This window comes from Fukomys damarensis, unplaced genomic scaffold (genome assembly GCF_012274545.1).
Source record: "Fukomys damarensis isolate Sample0158 unplaced genomic scaffold, DMR_v1.0_HiC HiC_scaffold_14, whole genome shotgun sequence".
Classification (NCBI taxonomy): Eukaryota; Metazoa; Chordata; class Mammalia; order Rodentia; family Bathyergidae; genus Fukomys; species Fukomys damarensis.
This window is the reverse complement of record NW_022900926.1, coordinates 1,365,041-1,388,119: the sequence shown is the minus strand read 5'-3', so window position 1 is coordinate 1,388,119 and position 23,079 is coordinate 1,365,041. Positions and strand designations below refer to the sequence as shown.

The 23,079-nt window shown below is 47.9% G+C and overlaps 1 protein-coding gene across 4 annotated transcripts in view; it reads left to right on the top strand.

Annotated features, from left to right (window-relative positions):
* Cep85l (centrosomal protein 85 like) overlaps nucleotides 1-19,412 on the top strand; it is a 97,702-nt gene extending 78,290 nt beyond the window's left edge. For 3 of the 4 annotated variants that reach the window (XM_010644961.2, XM_010644962.2, XM_010644964.3), the window contains exons 10-14: nucleotides 2,008-2,125; nucleotides 2,576-2,626; nucleotides 10,964-11,071; nucleotides 13,069-13,300; nucleotides 15,765-19,412. In XM_010644961.2, the coding sequence (XP_010643263.1) occupies nucleotides 2,008-2,125; nucleotides 2,576-2,626; nucleotides 10,964-11,071; nucleotides 13,069-13,300; nucleotides 15,765-15,928 (673 nt within the window). In that variant the 3' untranslated portion in view covers nucleotides 15,929-19,412. The remainder of the gene's footprint in view (nucleotides 1-2,007; nucleotides 2,126-2,575; nucleotides 2,627-10,963; nucleotides 11,072-13,068; nucleotides 13,301-15,764) is intronic. The other variant, XM_033763197.1, reaches the window with a different exon arrangement.
* Nucleotides 19,413-23,079: the final 3,667 nt, after the last annotated feature.

Sequence of the window (23,079 nt, the reverse complement as noted above, 5' to 3'; positions counted from 1 at the left end):
TATGTATGTATATATATAATCCATCCGATTCCACGTGAATTTCATGTAAACATTACCGTACTTCTGCCTTCAAAGTCTTAAATATGCCTGGTATTCCTTTTTAAAATTATTTTTTAGATGCCCAACACTCTCATTGTCTTCAGCATGCCTGATGCCAGCCCCAAAAGTCACTTACTTGTGATGCTCTCTTCATGTTTGCCTTATTTTCTGCTAATAGTTCAGTTCCGCTTCTTTGTAATTCCACACCTTGTACCTGTTCCTTAGTCTCAAAACAGCTTCCTGACTTTTTTATGACGCCAGCTGTGCTTTCTCCTTCTCCTTCATCACCTTCACTGATAAGAGACCCTGTGTCTGTTCAGTCCTGTCAGCACCGTCTCCCTAAACCAAGCAGTATAGTTGAGTATGTTCTGTTCCGCTGTGTGCTTTTATGTATTTATGTTTTTAGGCCGTCTGTTTAGATTTTTTTTCTTTTTTTAGTTTTTTTGGAGCACACTTTGAATTGGGAAAGATTTGTTATTGTGCACTTTGTAAAACATTTCCACGTTTTTTACTTGATTCGATGCAATCTGAGGGTGTGTTGCTCTAGAATTTTCTCTCGCTCTCACGTAGAGGCACAGAGCTAGAGAAATGTGACGTGTGTGGTTCGCCAGCACTGCGGCTGTGTCGCTGACTGGTGGTCAGGTACAGTGCGTTTCCCAGAACTTCAGATACGTACGTGACCAGCACTGTGTCATTATGCTCACCTGTTTTGTGTACTTGTTGGCTTCTTCCTTCTTGGATTCTTCAGAGCATTGGGGTTTCTAAACTGAGAGAAGTGCTCCACCAGAGGTGACAGTGGCAGGGTGACCTGTCTTGAGCAGTAACAGCTCCCCTGCTGCTGCGATGTGCAGGACACAGACATCAGTGTGGGGGAACACGCGGTGTCATGTTTTACCACGACACAGACACTTGGCCCTCTTCATGGCTGGCTCATTTTTCTCCTTACCTCGAAGACTTTAACATCTTCCTTTTTTCTCTCTAAATGTCTTCAAATGTTGTCAGTACATGGAAGGTAGTGTCAAGATACTGAACTGAGAAAGAGCTTACTCTGAACTAGAAATAGTTTTCACTTACAGATTAAGAAAGCAAATACTTTCATGACAACTAGCGATACATAAAAATTTCTTGTGCCATTATTCATAAAACTTGTCTGAAGCCTTTATGTACCACCTAGGACTCTCAGTTAAAGAACTAATGAATATGACATTTCTTTTGGAAGAGAGAAGAAGCTTCAGGTAGCCATAATAATTGGAAAAAGAAAAAGAAAATAGCAAAATGCAATTATAAGAAATTTTTTAGTACTCTGTGATTCTTAAGCACGGTTATCAGCTGAAGTAGAGCCGTCCCTATAATTCCTGCAGCTGTTAACAGTTTTCGTTTTGGTCGTTATTGTTGCTGATGCGATTTCTTTTAACCAGAACATTACTAGTGTGTTTTTCTCAAAACTAGTATCTGCTCCCCTTTTCTTTCATGTTTAAGGTGCCAGAGGGATTCCTTCTGTTGTTTCTCCCTACTGCGGGTATAGGACAAACTGTTAGCTAGGTTGTAACAGTGAATCACTGCTCTTATCAATTAAGAAGCAGTGTTATTTTGCTGGTTCAGGTAACTGTTGTCCTTACGAGGAAACTTGTGTTGAGCTTGGACTGAAGGACCAAAGATGTGTATCCATATTCCTAGTCCTTCTTAGAGAAGGAGCAGCTGGGGCTGGAGGACAGAGCTCAGGGTTAGGTGATGAAGGGCTTCACCTGAGCCTAAAGGGTCATGTGATGGGCAACTCTGGTCTCAGATTTGCTGTTTCTGAGGAGGTCGCCAGCCCCTGGCTAATTGTAAACCTTTCTTACTTGTGTAAATGTGGGTCTGCTTACTTGATTAAAAAATATCCGAAGAAGGAACGTCATTGTGTTGAAGCCACTACCCAGATCAACAAATAGAGCTTCTTTTCCTCATATACTGATCTTTCTAAAACAGTCTGCAGCAAAAAGTAGAAAGATGCCTTGAAGATGGAATCCGCCTTCCCATGTTAGACACAAAACAGCTTCAGAGTGAAAATGATGATCTCAGAGAACAGAACGTGGCAGCCGGCAAGGTGAGCGGGCTGCGGTGGTGAGCATGGCCAGCACACGGCTGTTTGTGCTTTACAGATTGGCTAATGTGTGATAGTGTGAGATTTTTAGTTTGAATGCTTTATCTCAAAATAAAATAGCAATTTAAGGAAATGTAAATGATTTAAATCTAAATAAAAGGCCAAACCAAAGCATATATTTTTTCCTAAATTATTCAGTCTCAAAAGTGTTCATAAATTGCATAAAGAAAAGTTTAACAAGAAAGACTTTTGCAATTTTATATATGTATATATGATCCAAATGACATTGCTATTTCAGTAATACTTGCTGTGAATACCTTTGTAATAAAATGATCCTTTTAAAATAAGTTTATAATCCCATATATTTTCCTTTATTTCTTGAAATATTGGTACTTCTAGAAAGCAAAGGGGGGAAATGAATTGATTCAAACTGACTTATTTTCTGTGTTTTAGATTATAAGCAGCCAGCAAGATGAAATTAACCGGCTGACTTTAGAACTTCAGGTAAGAAATATTTCGTCCTCATTTTCATTCAGTGACAAGCTGATTACTTCTCACACAACCTACAAGTATTAAAGCATACTTACATTTTTATGAAAACATTAATGGCACTTGAGGTGAAATCACAGAATCTTTAATAGTAATCTTTCAGTTTTTAGAAACAGTTACAGAAAGTTGCAAGGACTGTTTGCCGTGCTTCACAGGCACAGGTGTAGTCTGTCTTCACTGCTGAGCTCACTGCCTTCCGCGTAGGCCATCAGTGGTCACGTAGGAAGCGTGCGGGCTCTCGTCCCTCATTTCTGTCTCCACACAGATTTCCCTGTGGAAACAGGTTCACAGTCCTGCGCTGTCCACCTCGGCCTCCCTCCCTCCAGCAGATGTTCCCAGAGCTCCCCACTGAGGTGCTTCTCTGCGCTGTCACTTGACTACTGGAACCCTCCAGGCGCTGTGTCCCCTCACTGGTGTTCCATGCACGGGTCTGCCAACATCAGGACCTGTTACCACTCTGGCCTTTCTCCTAACTGGCTTTCTCTGTTTCCAGTCATGCTTTTCCTAAGCATATCTTGGCTCTCTGATGATGTTAAAATGATTAAGTTTAGAAACAGTCTGGTTCCTCTCTGTGATGTGTGGGTGAAAGCCCGAGCTCCTAAGTGTGTCACCCCATCGGGTCTTGCAGCTCCTCCCTAGCTCCCTGTAGGTATGTGTGCCGGTGCTTGGCCAAGGTCAGAGCCAAGTGTCCCAGAGCACTGCGCCTGCCCCTGCTCGGTCCCCCGACACACGTGCTTGGCCCTTGGGGTTCCACAGAAGCATTATTTTATCAAATCTGGGGAGAGCTGCTCTGCCCCGTTCAGTAGAGTTGCCACTCTTATTAACTCGGCTCCCCTCCAAACAATGCCACCTGTCACTCCTGTGTCGCCAGCCCATAACATGTGCATATTTATGTCTGTCCTTCTGAGTTTTCTCAGGAGTGGAAGTTCAGACCTTAGCAGAGAGCTTGATGCACAACACATCGCCCACAGTGTGGAAATGAAAGACTTCTGTTTTTTTATTTACTTGCCTGTTACTTACAGAGCCACTGCCCACCTGGCCTGCTGTAGGGTGTGTTGCAGAAAAGGGAAAGTCCTGCTGAAGATTCTTCATTATAAAAGTTACATATTTTCTTGATTGTACTGATTTTAGTAGCTTTTTTTTTTTGCAAATAATTTTATTTCCTTTGTAAATATAAATAAAATTCAAAATTATTTTAAACATAAAAGCTACAACTATAAAACTTCTAGAATAAATCTGAGGAGGGAAGAAAGCTCCACAACATTGGTGGTAGTAGTAATTTCTGGATTGACACCAAAAGTGCAAGAAACAAAAGCAAAATAAACATCTGAGAAATATTTAAATGTTTATTGAAGTGTAAATGAAAGTAGTAGCATTTTTGAGACATAATTCATGTAACATACTATTTACACATTTGAAAGTACCCAATTCAGTACTTTTTAATATATTTGCAGTACACTAAATCAAGGTGACAGTCACTTCTAGAATTTTGTTTTTATTGCCTCAGGAAGAACCTTGAAGCTTTTGTCTGTGAGCACTCATCTCTGCCTCGGCAGTAGGAATCACCACTCTCTCCTGTCCATAAACGTGCCTCTTCTGGACATTTCATGTGTGTGTCTGGGTCTGGGTTTGTCTTCCGTATTTCATTTCTGATGGCAGCTTTCTGTCAAATGGCACTAATTGCCTGCTGGTTTTCTCTCACGCCCAAGGCCTCGGCACTGAGCTACAGCCCGCCCTTTTTGATGCATGTTTTGAGACAAGTCTCACTACGTTGTCCAGGCTGAGCTCGAACTGATGATCCTTCTGCCTCAGCCACACTTGGTTTTAGCACACGCTTGACCCCAGCTATTTCCCAGACTAATCCATTCTGGTTCACTGCAGGGCTCCTTCCTTTAGGTAGCATCGGAGACTGGTTCTGAGTTTCAGAGTAGGTTCCCAGCTGTGTATTTGCTCTGGAAAAGTAGCCAGTATGCAGTTCATTCTGCAGCAGCAGGGACCTAGTAGTTACCTGCCGGCTGCCTTTGCCTTCAGGGTTTCGGAGGCTGCCCCTCGCTTCGGGCTTCTGCGTGCACACCTCGTGTGGAGTCACTTCCTTGCAGATGGCGCCAGGACTCCTGCTGTGTGGCCTGTGTCTCCTCGGGCAGAGGACAGGGCAGAGGGGAGCTGCCCAGCCATCTCTGCTCTGCAGGCTGGGGCTCCTCTGCTGGTCTCCCCAGCCCACTCTCCCCAGAACCTGCTGGAGCTCCTGCCTGTAAGCTGAGCACCCCAGAGAGAAGCCAGGCCCAGGTGGGGATCAGGAGGAGGAGGGAGCACTACCGTCTGTGCAGCATGGTCACTGAGACACAGCCCTGGCCACATCACCCAGAAGAATGCTTGCTGCTGGTCCTGGCCTGTTGTCTTGAGGCAGAGAGCAAGGGCAGAGACCGTGCTGCTGGCCGGGCCAGGGTTGTGAGAGGTAGCGTGGCATGGGTCATGTTGCACATTCCAAGGTCCGTGCTGGTTTTGTTTTATATGGGTTTTATTGAAAGTTTCCTTGGTTTCCTGGGTGCTTAGAGGGCCATTTCCAGAACCTTTGCTTTCTTTTGGAACCCTCACCAATTTGGGATGGGGCAGCTCTGCAGAGTCCCCAGGGCTTCTCTCTGCGTTTTTACAAGTATTTTCAAAGCCCTCGTCATCCTCAGTCCAGAGGAACACGGAAGGGGATTGAATGAATGTTTGCCCACACTGGGCCCAGGTGAGAGGACAGCTGGTGGCAGGGCTTGGGGAGCTGGTGATCCTGTGCACCTTGCAGAGCTCTGCTCTGCCGGTGCTCTTCCTTCTCCACACAGCAGAGCCAGGCCTCGCTGGGCCCTGAGGTCACCCCAGCTCCTGCCCTGGGCCTTGATGCTGGCTGCATAGAATAGAGTTGAATGGCCCAAGAGAGTGGCGGAAACGCATAGAAGCTCCCAGCTAGCTCCTGCCATGGCTCTGTGACAAATAACTTTACATAAAGTCTTTTCCTAGACCCAACAGACGTTTTTTAAACTGGAGCCTTGGAGCACTAGTCACTTCTCTAGAAAGCACCTCGTGTTTGCCTGGAATCTGAGGTTTGGTTTCCACAGTGGGTCCGTTTTCACAGATTGTACTACAGGAAATAATATCAGGGATGAAATATGAAATATTATATCTCCCAACCTGTTCACTCTATGACATGCTGAGTTCTTGTTCTCTAGAAATCGGAGAATGAGTCCTAGAAACAACAGAAGTTAAGAGTAGGAAGATACTGGGCTGGGGATTTAGCTCAGTGGTTCTGCTGCCTGCCTTGCAAGCGCAAGGACCTGAGTTTGATCCCTGGTACCAAAGAAAAAGTAGGAAGATATTGATGAGGACAGGGTGAAATCCACGTGGGTACAGCGTGGGCCACAGCCATGATCATCCAGTCAGGTTACAAGTGTGGTCACTTAGGCATTGGTGTCCATTTGGGAAACAGGTCACGTAACAAGCATGGATGGAAAGAACAAAGGTTCTCCCAGGGAGTAGGAGGCCAGAGGTCTCTGGTCACCACTGGGGTGATTGGTGTCTGTTTAGCCTTCATTAGGCCCTGGTTTGTCCTCTGAGGACGTGTGCGGGTCTGGTCAGCTTGTCCTTATCTTGAGGCCTGGTTTCCGCCTGTGTGTCGCTGGTGCAGCTGAGTTGTGTTTCACGTTTGTCCTGACTCTTGAGGGCTGCCTGTGGTATTTCTGCCACGCTCCTCTGTCTCGCAAATGGAGTGTGTGCCCTGTAGTCACCACATGCCTGGACGAAGCACCTGGCCCCTTTTACTTGGTGGGTTCCGTGCAGGATCAGGCCAAGGTCGGGCTCCACAGTGCCTTGCGCAGCACAAAATGCTCATAGAGCTGTGCTGGGTAACAGCACGGCCTGCACTGTGCAGAAGCATGAGGAGCGGGCCGCTTTCCACACACACCCAGCCCTCCAGCGCCATCAGGAGCTGTTTGTGGGCCTGTCAGGGCTGTTCTGCCGGAGGTGTGACCGGGCAGGTTGTGGCGTGGGCTCTCTGCTAGTGTGACAGAGACGAGCAGTTTGTGGTTTTTGCATAAATATTTGTTGGCTGGTAGAAGTCATTTAGGCTTATTGGTGTAAGCAAAAGAACCAACTAAATTTAGCCTAGTAGAACGTGCCGTGATAAAAACACACACTGCAGAACTTCTCTCGGTGATCTTACCCAGTTTCCTGGCTTTAACTCATCTGTATGTGCTCACCACTCCCTTATTTTTGTCTCGAACTCAAAATTCAAAATTATTCAAAAACCAGCACGAGCCTGGCATGGTAGTGCACACCTATAATCCCAGCACTCAGGAGGCTGAGGCAGGAGGATCACTGTGAGTTCAAGACCAGCCTGGGCTACATCGTAAGTTCCAGGTCAGTCTCAACTACATAGTGAGACCCTGTCTCAAAACAAACAAACAAACAAAAATAAACACACAGTAGGTTAGTAACTTAGTAGAATTTTAAAAAATGTTTACTAGGAATTTAAGAAAGACTGTGGACATTTGAAACTTAATTCAAAATTTTATTAATCCCCAACACATCCATTGAATCATAGCAGGTTGTTAATCTGAATTTCACAGAGCCCAATATTTATTTCAGAAAAGAATGTAGGTCATTTAATTTCTGGATAGTAGAATGCCACCATTTTGAGCAATTCACCCCTGCTTTTAAAATCTTAGATCCAAAAAATGCTTTGTAAAATTCTTTGTGAAATAACATGCATTATTTATTCTTTTTTTTTCTCATTGAGTTTATTGGTTCATTTTAGGTATGCAGCATTATTCATTCTTGATAGAACAAATAAACTGAAATATCTCTCGGGTTTTCTTTCTATATTGTACACACAAAATAACACTTGGTATTGATTAATATGTCAAAATAAATATATTGTACATTTGAATTTATAAATACTAATATCTATTTCAAAAGCTTATATGAATTTTAGGTAAAATACCAAAAAGGAATTACTTACTTAATACCTATTGTGAAAGACTGAATGATTTTTAAAAGAGAAAGATTTAAATAGTGTTGTTTACCACATGAGCTGTGCTTCCCTTTGGAGTTAGGTTTTGTTCTATTTTGTCTTAATTAGAGACCCTAAGAAAATTAGAAATTTTCTCCCTTTTTTCCCTGATCCCTCAAAAATACACTTTTTCATACAGTGTAAGATACAAAATGCCCCAGGTGGCATGCTGCTCTCAGACAGCTCTTAGCACTCATGCTCAGTACTCGCCAGGAGAGCGCACAGGGCCTGGGTTTCAGGGTGAGCACACCTGTGTGCGAGCTCCTGTCTGAGTTTATGTTCCGTGTCCTTGAGCCCAACCACGTGACTTGTGAAGCTCACCGTGGTTTCCCAGACCCATTTCTCCTCTTGACAAACGGCACTACTGTCATGCACTTGTGGCTGCTTCTCGTGGAGAGGACCACCTCATGGCTGGGCAGAAACATTATTAACTGTGTTACATTCAGCATGCCTCTGAATTGGGCATGATAGTGCAGCATTAGGAACACACTCTGTTAGATTTTCTGTTAGATTTTCGCTACTAAAATGTAAGTTTTAAACTAGCTTATCTTTGATGCTTCTACATAATTCTAATAAGCAGTCACAACCCTTGTCTTAGTTACTTTTCTCTTTGCTCAGACAAAATACTCATCTCCCATTGTCAAAGAGGAAAAGTTTATTTGGCTCACAGTTCATAGAGGTTTCAGCCCATAATCATCTGGCTCCAGGGCAGGGTAGCATGGCAGAGAGACGTTGTAGAGGAGAAACAGTCATGGAGAGCAAAGGTAACAAAACAACAGGGACGACCACAGCTCTTTCTGTCCCTTATATCTTATCCAGGCTACTTAGAGTGTGCAGCATTCACACCTTAATCCTAGTGCCTTGGTCCTAGTGTTGACCATGAACCAATTCCAGCGTTTAGATCTAGACACCACCTAGATCCAGCCACCTATGAAAAAGCCCCACCTATGACCACATGAGGCTTTGAGGGGACCTCCAAACCCAAGCTGTAACATTCCACCCTGGCCCCCCGGAGACACACACAAGTCCCTTTATGCAAAAGGCATTTATTCCATGTCTAAGAGTTGCAAAAATCCTAACAGTTTCAACATCGCTGAAAAGTCCAAGTCCAAAGTCTCCTCTGAGGTTTAAGACAAACTCTTAGGTCTGAGCCCCTGTACAAGTGAAAAGAAGTTAAACACTTCCAACATTCAATAGCACAACATAGACATTTCCATTCCAAAAGGTACAAAGAAGGGAATAGAAAGAAACGGGACCGAAGCAAGTCCAAAATCCAGAAGGGCAAAAACATTAATTCCTGTAGTTCCTTTCCAGCATCTGTGGTGTGATATGAGCTCCAAAGGGCTTAGTGACTCCGCCCCACGGCACTTCTGGTGATTGTAGCTTCCATGGCATTTTGGGGGGCTGGCTGTGCTCCCTCACAGTTTTTCATAGGTGATCCACACTCCTGGCTTCTCCAAACTTCTGGGGTCTCCACTGTGCCTCAGCTTCACACTCACAGCTTGACACACTGCCCTCTCAGGGGCGTCCTGCCTGGCTGCCTGGGCCTTCTGAAATCTGGGCAGAAGCCTTCCTGAAAACCAGCACCACGTGAATGATGCCAGGGTCTGCTGCCAGCCAAAGTAGTAGCCAGGTTTCCTTTTCTCCTGGCTGTAGGGAGTCCAGGGCTTATGAACCAAATCCCGAGGAACAATTTCCCTAGGCCACTGCTATTCTGGAACATGGTCCTCTGGGGCTCTCTTCTCAAAGCAAAGTCTTTCACTTTTGCAACTCTGAGGCTGCAAAGGCTGGAGTCCTGTTGGTTCTTGTGATGTCTACAGGTTATCTTTTCTGTTGTCTTTTGAAAAACTTGGCTTTTTCTGGCTAGTCTATTCAGTGACTAATTTCTCCTCTGTTCCATCTTTGCAGGATGTAACTTTACTGGAGCTTCCTTTCTGGCCAAACTCAAAACATTTTAAATCATTTTGCTGGACTCTTTGCTATTGATTCTCAACATAAATTTGGCTTTTTAAAAACCATGCCACTGCCTCAATATCGTTTCTTCTGCTGGATTAATTAACCCAACACCTGCATCTCAATCTCAGGCAGTCTCTGGATATGAACAAACTGCAGACAAACTTTCTGCCAAAGTATAGCACACATTATCTGGAATCCAGCAGCCAAAGTGGTCTTTCCCAGCAGAAACCTCCTGAGCCTGGCCTTTAGCAGCAGAATTTCTATCAGCATTCTGGTCTTCTGAGCTCTGACCAGAATCTCCCATCAAGTATAGCCTCAGACATTCCAGCTCTACTTTTTCAGGCAGCATCTCCACATCTTTGCTGACTTCTCCTTCTTATAAGTCAGCTCCAAAGGCTCTTGTACCACATGATCAGGTACAGTCGCTGCCATGACCCACTTCTCTGTCACCAAATTCTATCTTAGTCACTTTCTCATTGCTGAGACAAAATAACCATCACCCAAAGTTAAAGGAGGAAAGGTTGATTTAGCTCACAGTTTGTAGAGGATTCAGTCATAGCTGCCTCCAAGGCAGGGTGGTAGAGGAGAAACATGGTAGACAGAAGGTAGCAGAGTATCAAGGGATGACCACAGCTCTTTCTGTCCCTTAAATCTTATCCAGGCTACTTAGAGCGGACAGCACTCACACCTTAATCCTAGTGCCCTTGAGCCTAGCACTGCACCATGAGTCAATTCCAGCATCACACACTCCAGATCCAGCACCTCTGAAAACCCCCACTTGTGACTACAGCAGGTTTTGGGAGGACATCTAGACATAAGCTATACAGATCTTAAGAAACTTAAGGTTGAATTCTAGATTAAAGACAAATAATATGGTCAGGCCAGAAGTTATAAATATTCAGCTAAGTAAATAAATGTCCATATATCATTCCATGAAATGCAGTTAGGAAGTAATTTCAGTGCCCAGAAATCTGCATTCCCAGAGAGCCCATCTACTCTGAAGTGACGTGGGTTGTTTTAAGAGGCTTGTGGCCATTCGTTAGAATTATGTGAGAAAAGCATCGCAGGTAAGCTACTCTGAAACTTAGATCTTAGTGATGAAACACAAAAGGGGGTGTTTTCATGATGCTGTACTGTCATTCTCTGCATGGACACTGTTCCGTATCTTTACTTCAGACACTCCATCTTCCAGAGCACGCAGGCCAATGTCAGTGGTTACTCTGGACCCACCCACCCTTTCTTATACGCACTCCCTGCTCTGCTTTACATCGTTATTGTTGTTCTAGTCCATCCAAGGGAAACTGTGTGAGGAGAAGTTGACTGCACAGAAGATGATGGAAGAGCTAGAGAGGAAAGAAAGAAACCTCCAGAGATTGTCGAGAAGGCTGCTCGAGGTGAGTAGGAGAAGCGCAGATTCCCTGGGAAGGACAGCACACACCTCCTTCAGTTTCGAGCCGAGGCTTAGTTTGTGTGTATTAATGAGTGGAACACTATTTAAACCGGAGACTTGATTTTGATGTGCCAGGTAATTAGATCCATCAGGTTTCTTAGGAACATTCCAGTAGGAAGACAGACCTTTAATTTTCTCATGTCCTGGAGCACAGCTGCACAGACTTCTCCAGCCAGGTCGGACACTGCGCAGACCACCGCCCCACAGTGAGCAGAGAGGGCATTACCCGAATAGAAATGGAGTTGCCCTGGGCATCTACAGGGAAGGCGTGGGTGAGGGCTCATCACGGGCACAGCTGCCTGTCTCAGCAGCACAAGGGAAGGGCTGCACTGTGTTGAAGAACATGCCTACCATGACTCACTTGGTTCATTTCACCCTTCCATACTTAAGAATGCATTTCCAGAAGTTAGGAACGTTTCCCTAAACAACCGTAATTGTCACCTGATGCCTTGATATTGGATAATGCCTAGGCTGTATCCAGAGTTCCCCACTTCAGATATTTTCAGTACCATTGCAAACAGCATTTAGTCAAGGACTACTTATTTCATTGCATTTGATTGTGGTGTCTTCTAAGCCCTCAGACCCTTTACTTGCATGTGTAAATTGTATTGTTGAAGACTCGTACTTGTAGATTGTCCCACCCCATAGGTTTGTCCAGTTGCTTCCTCCTGGGTGTCATTTACCTTGTTCTTTACCCCCTTGGATTCCTTGAAGCTACACATTACAGCTAAAGGCCTCATGTGATTCATTCATGTTTTAAGGGAGTGAGATACTTTGTGAGTGTCGTTTACGAGATCAGACTGTACAGTGCTGACCATCAGACACTCCATCAAGTTGTACGTTGTCTGGTTGTCACAGGGTCAGGTTGTTCTGGGTCAGACTCCACAGTGTCTGGTTGTCCCTCGACCCGGCACATGAGAGATCTCTCCGGGTGAGGGTGGTGGCAGCCTGACTTCTCCTCTGTAAGCTGCAGTCCCTGGACACGCCAGAAGGGTCTGGATGTGTGAATTACCACAGCCTTTTCCCTCGATGGTTTGGCACCCACTGGTGATCAGTGCCTAAATCATTAGATGATTGAAAAATGTTAATTTCTTCCAATTACATCATCTCTTTACATTTATACTGGCATTTATCTGTAAAAAAACTTCATCATCACTGTAGGCTATCTGATTACCCTAAAATACTGTTCCAGTAGGAAAGCTAATTAAACTTACCTTTAATTAGCAGTTTTCAGAATTAAGAGGTGATAATTTTGGAGCTGCAGGCCGAATTTTGAGTAGTAAATCATGAGTTCATATTGATACTTCCAGTTTAAATTTAACAAATCTTGAGTTATGGAGGGTTTTCCCCTTGATTTTTAAATTTATATCTTCAGAACTCTTAAAACTTGAATTTTTTGGTTCCTATCAACATTAACATAATAACATACTTTTTTCTCAGTAGATAAAAAGTAACCACAAATAATTAATTTTATTTTACTGAATAAGGTGAAAATGACTTAAAGTTCTTTTCATCCTTAGGATAAATATGATTTATAGAAAAATGCACACTTTTTTTTTCCAGTACCAGGGATCGAACTCAGGAGGAGCTTTTACTTGAGAGGCAGGCGCAGTGCCACTGAGATAAATCCCCAGCCCTAGAAAAATGCACACGTAACCAAGATGCTTCTGATGAGAGAAAGTCCAAAACCTGAGATTGTTTGGATTTAATGCTTTTTCTCTTGGGCTTATTCTAGGGGGTGGATGACAAAGAAGAACCAATCCACTGTATAAATGAATATTTTTCTTTTTCTCTCTTCGCCACTTGTGTGCAGTTTGTTTAGAGCACATATAATGTGACACTTGGTAATGGACTTCAGGTCATGGACTCAGGGGAACTGCCATCCTGCAAGGCTTTCACGTGCCCTCCTGTTCTAACGGCTGGTGTTTCTGATCATCGCAGGACTGCAGACAGACGGAAGAGCCCAGCTCTCTGCCGGGTGAGGGCCCAGAAGCAGAGCTGCCAGGGCAGCAGACGGTGCCTCCCAAGCGGCCGCTCTTTGACCTGACAGTGATCGATCAGCTCTTCAGGGAGATGTCCTGTTGCTTGCTCGACCTGAAGGCCCTGTGCAGTATCCTCAATCAGCGGGCCCAGGGCAAAGAGCCCAATCTCTCCTTACTGCTGGGGATCAGGTGTAAGTGCTGGGGACTGGGCCTTACTTTGCGGCTCACCAAGTAGAAGCCGATCCTCATGAACCAGGAGCTCTGCTTGCCTTTCCCTGGGTGCTGTGTTCCCGCCTTCCCTTCTGGAGCTGTGGCTTCTAGGTGTGGCTGGGGTCAGCCCTCCCTGGAATGTACCTCCCTGCGCTTACAAGCGGTGGGTGCCCGGCAGAGTCCTTGGTGTCCTGGGTTTGGTCCAAGGCTGCGTGCCTGGGTGGTGTTAGAAGTGGAAGCAGTGATGTTTCAGTGTGTTTCAGGTGGTGGTTGTGTAGATTAACACATTCCTGCCCAGCAGCAGGTGTCCCGCCAGATGGCTTGGGCCTATGGCCTGTCCCAGGGCTCCAAGGCACAGTCCTTTGGGGACACCCGAGGTTCACTTGTGGGAGGGCAGTGCTTTCACAGCCACTCCTGCCCTGCAGCCCCCGCGCTGCCCCTTCCCTCATGGCACCCGCCGTGCAGGCCTGTGTGAGCCCTCCAGGCCCCAGGTGGGCTGTCCCTCGCTCCTGTGGCTCCGCGGTGATGGCATTGCACACAGGTCTGTGTGGCAGAGCAGAAAGGGGCTCCAGGGAGAGGTGACCGCCAGGTGAGGCGGTGCTTGGAGCAGGGCCGGTCTCACTCCGTCTCCTCCAGAGATCCTGTCCCCCGCGGGCCCAGTGCTGCTCTTGCTCTTAGCATTCAGCAAACCAAGTGCTGTACTTAGCAGTCAGCAGGACGGTGCCTTCCACCGCACAGGTGCGTGTGCAGCACTGAATGCTGAGAGCGTCTGTGCCGGGACTGCAGCTGGGGAGCACGGGCTGGTTTAGTGCGAGCGCTACGGTGTGGCTGGCACTGCGGCTGCCTGGCAGCGGGGCTGGGCAGAGCCATGGCAGGCTCGGGGCAGCGACGGTGTTGTGGAGCTTAGCTCAGAGGCCTGGCCTCTGGGAACAAGAAGCAAGGCCGCCATTGGTGGGTGGCGGAGTGTCTTCTGCTCCACAGTCCCACCCTTCCTGCCAGTCCCTGGGCTCCGAGGAGCAGATCTTACTCCGCGTGTGCATTTGGCCCTGCCAGCTGCCTGCAGGCCACGTGGAAGTCCAGGTCTCCGCCTGGTTCCCAGCTGGCTCTGGCGTTCTGTGCTCTCCGTAAGGACCCTCAGATTCCGCCCTTACGCCTGAGGCCTTGGGTGCCCTCGAGCAGCGCTCCCCAGCCCTGCCATATTCTGTGGTCCTAAGACTCTGCGCTCTCCCACAGAGGTCCACCTGTCCTGCCTGAGGCTGAGGACTCCTGAGTGGAGACGCTGAGCCTGTTAGAGCAGCTGGAGCGTGGCTGCCTTCCTGCCCAAGACCTGCTTCTCAGAGTCGAACTGCAGCCACCTCCCACCCAGCCCAGGTTTTAGCCGATCACACCCTGTCTCTGCTCCGGATCAGCATCCCTCACCCTCCTGCTACGTCACCATCAGATCTTGTTGCACTGCTGACCTTAACTCATGGTCACAGCCTTCGCCTGAGCTGATGTCTCTGTCACCAGGTCCCCTCCTTCCCCAAGCCCATTTCGCCAGGTGATCTGTCTACACCAGGACCTGGTTTCCTACTAGTGAACCTCTCCTGTTTAGATTCTGTCAGCTCTTTTGTTTCCTGCCTCTGTGCCTTCATTCTGCCCTCTTGGCCTACCTGGTGAACCAAGGCCTGTATCTTCCTAAGTGCGGCTTGGTCATTTCCCTGTGGGCATGAGCAGATCCCAGAAGCTGTGCATAGAGCACTGAGAACAAGCCACCGAACTGAGCGCTGCGCGGACTCCTGGGTCATGGGGAACTCCAGAGTTCCCGTTCACGTGTATTAAAATAACAGGTACTGGTGGTTGCCCCCAACACCTCCCGGCTGACTGGAGACAAGAAGAGAGGCTCTGCCTAGTCACTGCCAGGCTTGCTTTGCTGAGGACTTCTGGGGAGCCAGCTGACATGGGTTTCCCTCAGCTGTTCATGCCCTGTGGCCAGCTGCCTGCTCCACCCAAGCTTTTAGGAGTTGTGGAGTCCCTGCAGTCTCTCCATGTATTTTGAAAACTAGTATTTGCATGCCAGTTAAAACCTCACTTTGTGATCATAACAATTAGAATAATTCCTCTGGCTGTACAGTTTTCAGACTTTGTCAGGTGGAAAGAACTGAGGGCTCTGGTTGAGCTTGCAAGAGACATTAGAGGCTGTTTCTTTCACTCTGAATATTGCTATCCAGGAAGCCTGTTGAATTTGTGGGCATCATTATGAAGTTCATACGTTGTAGCTAGCGAAATCTTTAAAGGACCAAGTGGGTAAGATCTATGGTATTTTATATCAGATGGTGCATAATTAATCCAGGCCTCACTAGTATTCGGTATGTAGTGTTATATCTCCATGATGATTAAAGTGAAAATCCACAATGCCTGTTCAAAGAAAAGTGCCCGATATTCTCTCCGTCTTTATTCACACAGCCATGAACTGTTCAGCTGAAGACGTGGAGAATGACCACAGCCCAGAAACCCTCAGTAAGAAGCTGTCTGATGTGTGCCAGCTGCGGAGGGACATTGATGAGCTGAGGACTATAATATCCGACCGCTACGCTCAGGACATGGGGGACAACTGCGTCACCCAGTGACAGTGTGGGTTCCACAGCGGGGACCAGCTGCTGCGCTGTTCTTTGTCTTCTGTAGGAGTCACCACAGGCAGCTGCAGGAAACACGAGGCTACGCGTAGGGATTTCTGTGGATTTGTCTCATTGAGGGGATGTGGGATGTGGGGAGGTTCTGAGGGCTTTCTAATCAGGCAGAAATCAGATTGCCTTTTCAAAGATGTGATGCAGTCTACAGGAAAACATCCATCTTCTGAAACTACTGATTGATTGTAGGGCCACGCTGTGCAGGGCGCCCTTCAGAAAGGGAAGCATCTGTTTACCCCGGTTGTTCTGTCTTGTGTGTGCACCTATGTGTGGGTTCTTATTTGTGTGTGTATGTTTTATTTACAAAACTTCTAAGGATTTCAAGACTCACAGCGCAGAGCTTCTGGTAAAGGCACAGGCCGTCCCCTGTTCCCTCTCGCCGTGTTCGGGATTGCCCAGGGCTGGCCTTCGAGTTCCGCCAGGCGGCAGGCACTGCCGCAGAAGGAGGCGGCCACATGGCGCGTCTCAGCTGTCCCGGGCCGGGCTGTGGTTTGGTGGCTTTTGGTACTGGAGGTGATTCATGTGTTACCAGAGGGCTTTCGTAATTTGAACTAATTTTTTCATGCCCCTTAATATTTCTCATTTTTATTTATTTGTTATATGTATCATTGTAAACAAAGCCTTCTGAGGCCAAGATCATCATTTTGAAAACAGATTGACAATGACTTTGGAACAGTAGTTTATCTCAGTATTGAGTTAACAATTTTGTACCTGTTTTAAAGCTGAAACTACTGTAGGGAGAAGCCAGCTCCTGTTCCTCATCTCGGAACTAACACCAGCACACGGCTGAGCCGAGGGTCCCCACCTCGTGTGAACTCGGCCAGGCCGGCCTGTGTGAGGGTGTGTGTGGTCCCACAGCTCCCCCGCAGCGCTGCCTCGTGTCTTGTGGACGCACTCATGGTGGTCACTGTCCACGCGGCAGGGTGACCTGTGGGTGTCCTGAGGTTTGTTCAGGGTGCGTCCAGGCCTGCTTCCCTCGGCCCGAGGTCCAGGCCAGCCGGACCATGTCCCGGGAAGAGTGTGTCTGGGCACTGGGCTCACTTGGTGTTTAACGTCAGCCCTGGATGACAGGCAGGGCTGTGAATAACTACCAAACCCCTGCGTGCTTTGCCGGGGCTCACATGTGAGGCTGGCTTTCTGCTGAAGTAGGCAGCGTCCCCATCGCCCGTCAGCCACCATGCAGCAGAAACACTTTCCGTCTCCAGACAGCCCGCGTCGCCCTGCTGGGACTTCAGAAATGAAGCACCCTGAACAATAGGGTGGAGGAACGAATTGCATCTGCTCTGCGTCAGCCAGTTCTTCCTTAAACTTCTCCTAGACTTGTAGTTTAGTTTTAGATTTTTGCAGTGGTTGTGTTTTTAAAATGAAGCTATGGTTGTTTGTTTTCATCTATTTTGGATACAGTTTTCTAGCCTAGTTGGGATAAAATAATTTTTTTGTTGTAATAAGTTAGTTTTCTAAAAGTTACAGAATTTAATTCCCTTTTTTTTGGTACCAGGGGTTGAACTCTGGTCCTTGCGCACGCGAGGCAGGTGGAACTGCTGAACTAAGTTCCCGGCCCTTAATTCCCATGCTGAGATAACACTTTTCTGAGGTAGTGAGAAGTGAACAGGCTGCTGCTGCTCCATCCTGGCTTCAGGTCCTGTGCTCTGGTGAGGGGCAGCGGCAGCGCAGGATGGGCTAAACGACTCCAGATCACCGGAGAGAGAGCCTCCCCTCAGGGCTAGGGAGCGAGCTCACATCCCTGGAGGAATTGCAGAGGAATGAAACTAGTGTATTCTATTAGTATTTATTTTTGTTTTCAGAATCTCCCCTTCCCCAAGATCCCATCTTGTGTATAACGGTCGTAGGGTTGGTGTCACATGTGAGCTGGGCGGGCGGCAGCTGTCTGCACAGTAAGGTGAGGCGCCCTCCTGGGTTAGCGGAGCGAGCGCACCGCACCCTCCTCTCAGGCGCTCTGTTCGCTCGCTCCTGGCGTGGAGTGGTCGCCTCCTGGGAGTGCCCCTCGACGTCAGCCTGGTCACTGGCCCGGGTCACTTAGCCTGGGTGACGAGGGACAGTTGTCCCAGTGGAGACCTGGTCACAGGTGTGGGGGCTGTCGTTCCCTCCAGTGCCGACAGCAGGATAAGCTGATAATTAAACTGTTAATGAATTCTCAGTGGCTCTGATTTTAAAAAGTATTGAATTTATTTTTAAAAAGTGTAGCCCCTTTTGTATTTTAAAGAGGATTCACTACTTAATGGTAGCAGTATTATATCCTATGGACATTTATTTTGGTGTGACAAGTTACTACACTGAATTTACCACTTTAGATAGCTTGGAGACAATCTCAAGGCTGGAAGATGTTACTGAGATGAGTACTGTGCGTTCTGACTTTCCTGGGCTTGGGGGAAGCTGTGTCGGGCGAGACTCGGCAGGGCACCAGCGCTGTTGAAGGCACTGAGGGCCAGCAGCAAAGCCCGGGTGCTGGCTTCGCTGTGCCCTTCCTTCCGCATGCTCCCGTCGCCGGCGTGGGCCTAACCAGCCCGCTTCTCACAGCACAAGGAGGTCCCTTCCGTGTTCACAGATGAGAGACTTCTTACTTTGTGTAAAGAGTAAACTTTCCAGCTTTGCCCCAGAAAGCCATCGGTGGTATTTGCCATATGATTACATCATACATCTAATCATGAAGGGAAAATGTTTTGAGATTTTTCTATTTCAGAGAAATATGAATATATAGGAAGTAGTTTCAGACCAGGAAGGCTAACACAGCGCTGCGGCTGTGTACCCAGAGAACCTCCCGTGCCTTTGGCCTGCAGTGAGCATCTGTTGCTGTTGCACAGGGGCCCTGGGAGTGTGGTGCCCGCTCCCCTAGTTCTCGTGCGCACACCTGAGCAAGGGTGGCTCTGACCGAGGAGCGGTGCCGTCACGGAGGGTCCCTTAGTGGGGCTCAGGCGCGTGTCTGGGGGCCCGGCCTTCCCCGTGGAGCGTGGGCTCCGTGGGAGTGTGTCCGAGTGTGTCTACGTGTGGGTAAGTGTGTACATACAGATAATATATGCGTTGTTATTTAATTGTGTGAGCGTGAGCTTCCGGAAGCCGTGTGGTGCTCAGTGGCTGCGAGAAGCAGAGGGCGCAGTCGGCGGCGGCTGGTGCTCTGCCCCCGGTTCGGGCTCTGAGCCACCCGCGATACCTCACGTGTAAATAGTGTCCAGGACCCAGATGAGAGGCAGTCGCTGTGAAGGGGAACGGGAGCCGCTGGCTGGCTTTTGCCTTCTGCCCTGTCATGTTTGCCTCCCTTTTTTGTAAAGGGGTTGTTTCTGTTTTGTAATAGTGTTTACAGCTAGAATTTTGAATGCCAAAGTTCTATTTATTAAGAAAAAAAGTTTTCAATGTTAATGCCTAGTATTTTTCCACTGGACTATTGTTTGTTGATAATGGAATTTGTATTTACAGAGAAATAAATTTTTTATAAAAAGACATGTCTTCCTGGTGCGTACTGTTAATATGAGTGTATTTGAAATGCTGGGCTCTCTCCTGAGCCCCTAATGAAATGAACGCTGACCTGACTTTGGGTGAAAGTTTTCTGTGAATACTGCAGGGTATCTTGGCCTCCAGTGAGGAGACTTCTGCATCTCAGTCTGCCTCAGTTTTATTTTCAGTTACAGAAGAGCTTTTCTCAGGCCTTCCCGTGAAGAGTGAGGACTTTCTGACAGGTGCCACACATACAAAGTCATGCCTGTGTACACCTTAGCTAAGGGTGCTGGGAGCCCCTTGTGAAGTCATAAATTATATCGAAACCAGAAGTCGCCTCTCTAGTTTTCCAGCAGTGTTGCTAAGTGTTGGGGCGAATGATTCGGTGTCCTTTCCTGGGATGGAATACCGAGAGAAGCACCTTAGAGGAGGGAGGGTCTTTGGGCTCACAATTTCTGGGGCCTCAGTCCATGGGTATCTGGCTCCATGGTTTTGGGCCTGTGGTGAGCAGTGAAGGCGTGGTGGTCTCAGAGTGGGAAGTAGAGGAAGGATGTGTCCCTGAAGGCACAGCTGCACACCAGCCTCATCTCGTCCCCACCTCCTGGAAGCCATTCAGCTGTGGGCAGCCGTCACCTCTGCACACGACTGTGCTGTGTGCTGAGGAAGGCAGGTCTGAGGTCTGCATTAAAGGGAAACAGCTTCAATTGAATGAGCAAATGCAGTCGCATCTGACTTGTGATTCTGAGAACATGCAGTAGGACAGGCCTGGAGAAAAATGATTTGAGCAGTACAGCTGCAGCCCTTCCAAACCAGCAGGCAAGGAAATCTCATTTTTCATTTCAACGCTCACCATTCAGTCATAGGAGTGGTTAGAGTTTAAGGATCCGCAGTGATTAGAACAACACCAGAAAGGCTTCTATACCCTCACAGCCCGCATCGAGGCACTGGCTGAGTAAAAGGACCCTGGTAACCATTAGTTTCTAACTGTCCTGGTGCTGAGTGCTGTTGTCCCTCCTCAGTCAAGCATGAAGCGGGAAGAGTCCGCATCTTGGTGAAGCCCAGGAACTCAGGAGGCAGTGCTGGGGCCGAGCTGGTGGCCACACCCTCACCAGACACTGATGGCCTCCTATCGCCTGCTCCTGAACCCCTTCCCGTGGCGTTGCTGTTCAGGGAGCTGTGCCTTCATCTGGGAGCCTTTTCCAGTGACTGCTCCTCTGCAGGTCCCATGTGTTCGGGCTTCCTGTTGCCTCGGGAACACAATGCACATCTCACTGGGGCCACGTGCAGTCACAGTGGGCTGATGGCAAGGTGCTGGACGGGGGCCATGCCTGGTGAAGAGAATCCTGCCTCTTCCAGCTTCTCCGGGCTCTCAGGTTCGTCGTGTGGGGCTCTATTTCCATCTTCAAAGCCGAGATGCAGACCGAGTCCCCTTGCCATTTCCTAGGCTATCTGCCTGCATCTGTCTACCTTAAGAGCCCTGTCATTACCGTGGCTACACGGGGAGCCCAGGATGATCTCCACATCTCTGATGGGTGGCCAGCTTTCCCCTGCCATAACAAGTGCAGTGGCCTCGGTTCACGAATGCTTTTGTTTGCAGCAATTTGGTTCACAAACGAGCATTTGGCAAAATTTTGTTTTCATTTGCAAACTCCGCATTGGGTGATAAGCAGAACCTCAGCCATATGTGGCTGTCTTCCCGGGATCTTAGAACAGATGAAGTCCACGAATGGAGGAACTACTGTACCTGACACCGAGAGGAGGTTTATTTGCACTCATGGTTGTGGGGTTTCCATCCAGCATAGGTCTGGAATGCTGTCCCCTCCGAAGCACATCCCCACCAGTGGAGACCTTGGCCTGCTCCCTCAATGCTCCTCCACGCCCAGTGGCATCCAGCCGTGGCTCAGGCCTGCAAGGGAGGCTTCAGAGCTGACCAGTGGTAAGGTCCGCTCCACCTCAGCCCGACCTGTGGTCGAACAGCATCCTAGGTCCAGACAACCCTGGGGGCCTCGCTCCGTCTTCCGCACTAACACCACCCGTGGCCAGCGCTGAGAAATGTTTACACCTGTTCTGGGCACTTCATTTCTACTTCCCTTGCTCCATCTAACAAACCCAAATTACTACAAATCAGAAGTCATTTGAGGGTTTGTAGACAATTGACTTGGAGCCTATAAACTATCGTTGATGATTCAAGTATTTACCCCAAGACTGGAGAGTGTTTCTAGGAGAAAAGCATTTACATCTTTGCAAAGAGTTTCCTAATTTTTATAACCTTGCTGTTTGATGAGAACCTGTATGGGGCAGTGGCAGGGCCATGGCCAGACAGAGCCCGGAACAGCCGTCAAGTTGGAGCAGCTCTCAAAAGGGAGCCCCTTGCTTTCCATGTGATAGAAGGGACTTAGAACAAAGACCCCCAATGTGCGGCCCAGACTCCCTACCTTACTCCAAGGTAGCCATCTATCTACTTAGTTCCTTTCCTTTTCCCAATGAAATGGTTTGCTTCCCCATGTCTCTTCCCTTTCCAATAAAGTGATTTTGTTTCTCCTTCTAAACTCATATTTCTAATTCTTTTATTGATGTAGGGCTTTTTTGTGTGTAAATCCTAGGTAAAAGTCTGCCCTCATACGAGGAGAATGGACAACACCCAGGCCTGACCCCAGCAGATGGGCACAGGCCTGGGTCCTGCCCCCGAGGGCCAGGCTGCCAAGAAGACGTCCGCTGGGGCTGCAGGGCAGGGCCGTAGCTCAGGGGCCTGGGCACGTGCCCTGGTCCCTCTATCTGGACCCCTCACAGCTGGGCACGGGCAGCGCCTTGCCTAGCAGGAGAGCGGGGGCCGGGCATGGACATGGCTGGGAGCTTGTGGTGAGCTCAGGGAGCTACAGGCTCCACAGCTCCGCACCAAGCACTCTGCTGAGCTTTGTGGAGGCAGGAGGGAGTCACGGGAGGGAAGTCCTGGAGGGACGGGGCACCGCCGGCCCTCCCAACGCAGTTAGACAGGGCTACAGAATTGGGGCTCACCTCCGTCCATAAGCAGCCCACACGGGCCGAGGTGGAAGGAAGGGCATCTGGGCCCTTCCCTGCAGGATTTGTTGGTTTTCTGTTTTTGTTTGTGTTACAGGAGATTGAACCTGGGGCCTCACACATTCTAGGTGAGCACTTTACCTCATAGTACCTCTTCAGCCCTGTTAAAAAGTTGTATTTTGAGATCTGGTCTTGCTAAGTTGCCCCAGCTAGTCTTGAACTCACTGTCGTCCTGCCTCAGCCTCCCCAGTAGCCATTGTGTGAGTTTCTATCATTGAAAATGTTGAATTTTGTTAAATCTGCATCGAGATGAATGTGTATTTTTTTCTTCATCCTGTTTACAATTATTTGAATTTTGTTTTGAACCACCCTGACTCTCTAGGATTAAATCTCCCTTGGGGGGGTGTGACCCTTTCAGAGTCACACGTTTGGTATACTGATCTTTTATGGAGATCCCTGCAGGCTCTTTTTAGGACATTTCTCTCTTGTCTTTTAGCAATGTTTCTGTCAGTCGCCTATGAGTGGCTTTGTCTCTGTTTTTTCCTGGATACAGCTTTGTCTGTGGCTTGATGTCTGTCCTTCATTAGCTTTGGAAATTTCTTAGCTATCAGTCCTTTACACAT